The 2,693-nt window shown below is 41.2% G+C and overlaps 1 protein-coding gene across 1 annotated transcript; it reads left to right on the top strand.

The window, feature by feature from the left end:
• Positions 1–223: 223 nt before the first annotated feature.
• On the top strand, positions 224–1,183 carry LOC103208404 (olfactory receptor 52H1). Its single transcript, XM_007954105.2, has one exon. It carries the CDS (start codon positions 236–238, stop codon positions 1,181–1,183), a length of 948 nt encoding a protein of 315 aa, XP_007952296.1. The 5' UTR covers positions 224–235.
• The last annotated feature ends 1,510 nt before the right edge of the window (positions 1,184–2,693 follow it).

Below are 2,693 nucleotides of genomic sequence, written 5' to 3'. Positions count from 1 at the left end.
GTTGATGGACATCTAGGTTGTTTCCATCTTTTGGCTATTGTAAATAGTGCTGTGATGAATATGGGTGTGCATATGTCTGTTCTTGTTATGGTTCTTACTTCTTTAGGGATGGTTACCTTATCTTGGAGGGTTAATAATGATGGATTATTCAAAGCGAGCATGACTCAAGTGACCCTAATTATTCTTTATAATCCTCTTTCCTCAGGACTTTGGATTTGTGCCATCCCAGTGTGCAATGGTCATTTTCAACCTGAGCAGTTATAACCCAGGACCCTTCATCCTAGTGGGCATCCCAGGCCTGGAGAAATTCCATATGTGGATTGGGATTCCTTTCTGTGCCATCTACTTTGTGGCTGTGGCTGGAAACTGCATCCTTCTCTACCTCATTGCAGTGGAGCGCAGCCTTCATGAACCTATGTTCTTCTTTCTCTCCATGCTAGCCATGACTGACTTAATCTTGTCCACAGCTGCTGTGCCTAAAGCACTCAGTATCTTTTGGCTTGGGGCTCATGAAATTACCTTCCCAGGATGCCTTACACAAATGTTCTTCCATCACTACAGCTTTGTCCTGGATTCAGCCATCTTGATGGCCATGGCGTTTGACCGCTATGTGGCCATCTGCTCCCCCTTGAGGTACACCACCATCTTGACCTCAAAGACCATCTTGAAAATTGTTGTAGGCATCTCTTTCAGAAGCTTCTGCATCATTTTGCCAGTTGTGTTCTTGCTAACACGCCTACCTTTCTGCCAGACACGCATCCTTCCCCACACATACTGTAAGCATATAGGTGTTGCTCGGCTTGCCTGTGCTGATATCTCCATCAACATCTGGTATGGCTTTTGTGTTCCTATCATGACAGTCATCTCAGATGTAATTCTAATTGGCGTCTCCTACACCCTCATCCTCTGTGCTGTCTTTCGTCTCCCCTCTCGAGATGCCCGCCAGAAGGCCCTTGGCACTTGTGGTTCTCATGTCTGTGTCATCCTCATGTTTTATACACCTGCCTTCTTCTCCATCCTTGCCCATCGCTTTGGACACAATGTCTCCCGCACATTCCACATCACGTTTGCCAATCTCTACATTGTTATTCCACCTGCCCTCAATCCTATTGTTTATGGGGTAAAGACCAAGCAGATCAGAGATAAGGTCATACTCCTCTTTTCTACCAAGGCTACAGAATGATGGTCTACTGGACAACAGAAAGGGTAGTGTAACTTCATTGTGTATATAAATATAGAAAGAATAGAGAAGCAAATGGTATCCAAACATGGATTGATTATAGGTGTTTTTGAATACCAGGAATGGTTACTGTGCTCAGCTACTAATGGAAAGTGCAGAGGTTTGAATTCACTGACAGGTGCCTGGGAGGAAAGGCCTGTTTATCTATTTTTTAAGAAATCTTCCATTGAAAACCATATGGAACATAGTTCTACTCTGACACACATAGGATTGCCATGGGCAATTGGTTTATTGGTTATATGAAAGACAGAATTCTCTCTATAAAAATTTCCTCAAAAACATATTTGCTTGTGGAATATGGGAATACACACAATATCATCAGGAAGAAGGAGATAAAAACAGAGAGCTAAATCACTCTAATTGGAAAAAAAAATAGGAATTTATAAGTTGGAGATTTGTCCCTATGATGAAAGAAAATATGTCATAGGTGAGACAGGGAAACTAAAAGGACAGAGACCAGTGAGAAATATCTTATTAAGGGACTAGGAAAGGATATTTAGTACATTGATGATAATATTAATGTCTAATTATTGTTTATTTTATGCTTTACTATAATTCACTCTGGAAGTTCCACTTCCAGAAAAATCTTTCAACATCTGTTTTAAATAACAAGTTCTGTTTACAGTGGTATAATGGAAATGTACAAGTAGGATACTCATATATGCTAAAATTCTTAAAGGGAGTCTTCATGGCACAATGGATAAGTGCTCAGCTGCTAACTGAAAAGTGGGTGGTTCAAATCCATTAGCTACTCTGAAAGAGGTAAGACCTGAATATTTGCTCCTGTGAAGGGTATATATAGCCTAGGAAATCCTAAGGGGGGTTCTACTCTGTCATGTAGGGTCTCTATGAATTGGAATCAACTTGAGTGTACACAGTGACAACAACTTGGTCCTTAAGCCAGTGCTGGGAGAGGACATCAGTTGCTAGGCTCCAGACCTAGCACTGGGGAAGGAAGCTACGGAAGTGGTACCCAGAACATAATCCCTGAAAAATAGTCAGAGATCTTGGCAAAGGCCCAAACTTTCCAAAGTACATAACATCAGTATGATTAAGCCCCAAGTAAATTCATTTGTATACTAAAGAAAAGTTTACCCCAATGGCCAGTGATCTTGTGCAAATAAAGACTATATCTCCTTGGCTGGAAAACAAAATCAAGTTTAAGACACATTTGGGCAGTAGGCATTGAGAGAGGGAGGAGGGAAATGCTATGACAAATGTATCCCAATTACCCTCAAAACTAACAGCTTAAAACAACAACAAACATTTATTTTTACACTCAGTTTCTCTGAGTCTAGAATTAGGGAATCCCTTTGGCTGGGTAGTTCTGGCTAGGGTCTCTTATGAAGTGGCAGTCAAGAAGTGACTAGGATCACAGACAACTGAAGACTTGGCTGGGCCTGAAGTATCTGCTTCCAAGATGGTCACTCACATAGTGTTGTTTGTTAGCAAA

This window comes from Orycteropus afer, unplaced genomic scaffold, assembly GCF_000298275.1.
Source record: "Orycteropus afer afer isolate SDZICR_OR568_19922 unplaced genomic scaffold, OryAfe1.0 scaffold00014, whole genome shotgun sequence".
In the NCBI taxonomy this organism is placed as follows: domain Eukaryota; kingdom Metazoa; phylum Chordata; class Mammalia; order Tubulidentata; family Orycteropodidae; genus Orycteropus; species Orycteropus afer.
Note: the sequence above shows the minus strand (reverse complement) of the source record. Positions and strands in the feature narration are given on the sequence as shown.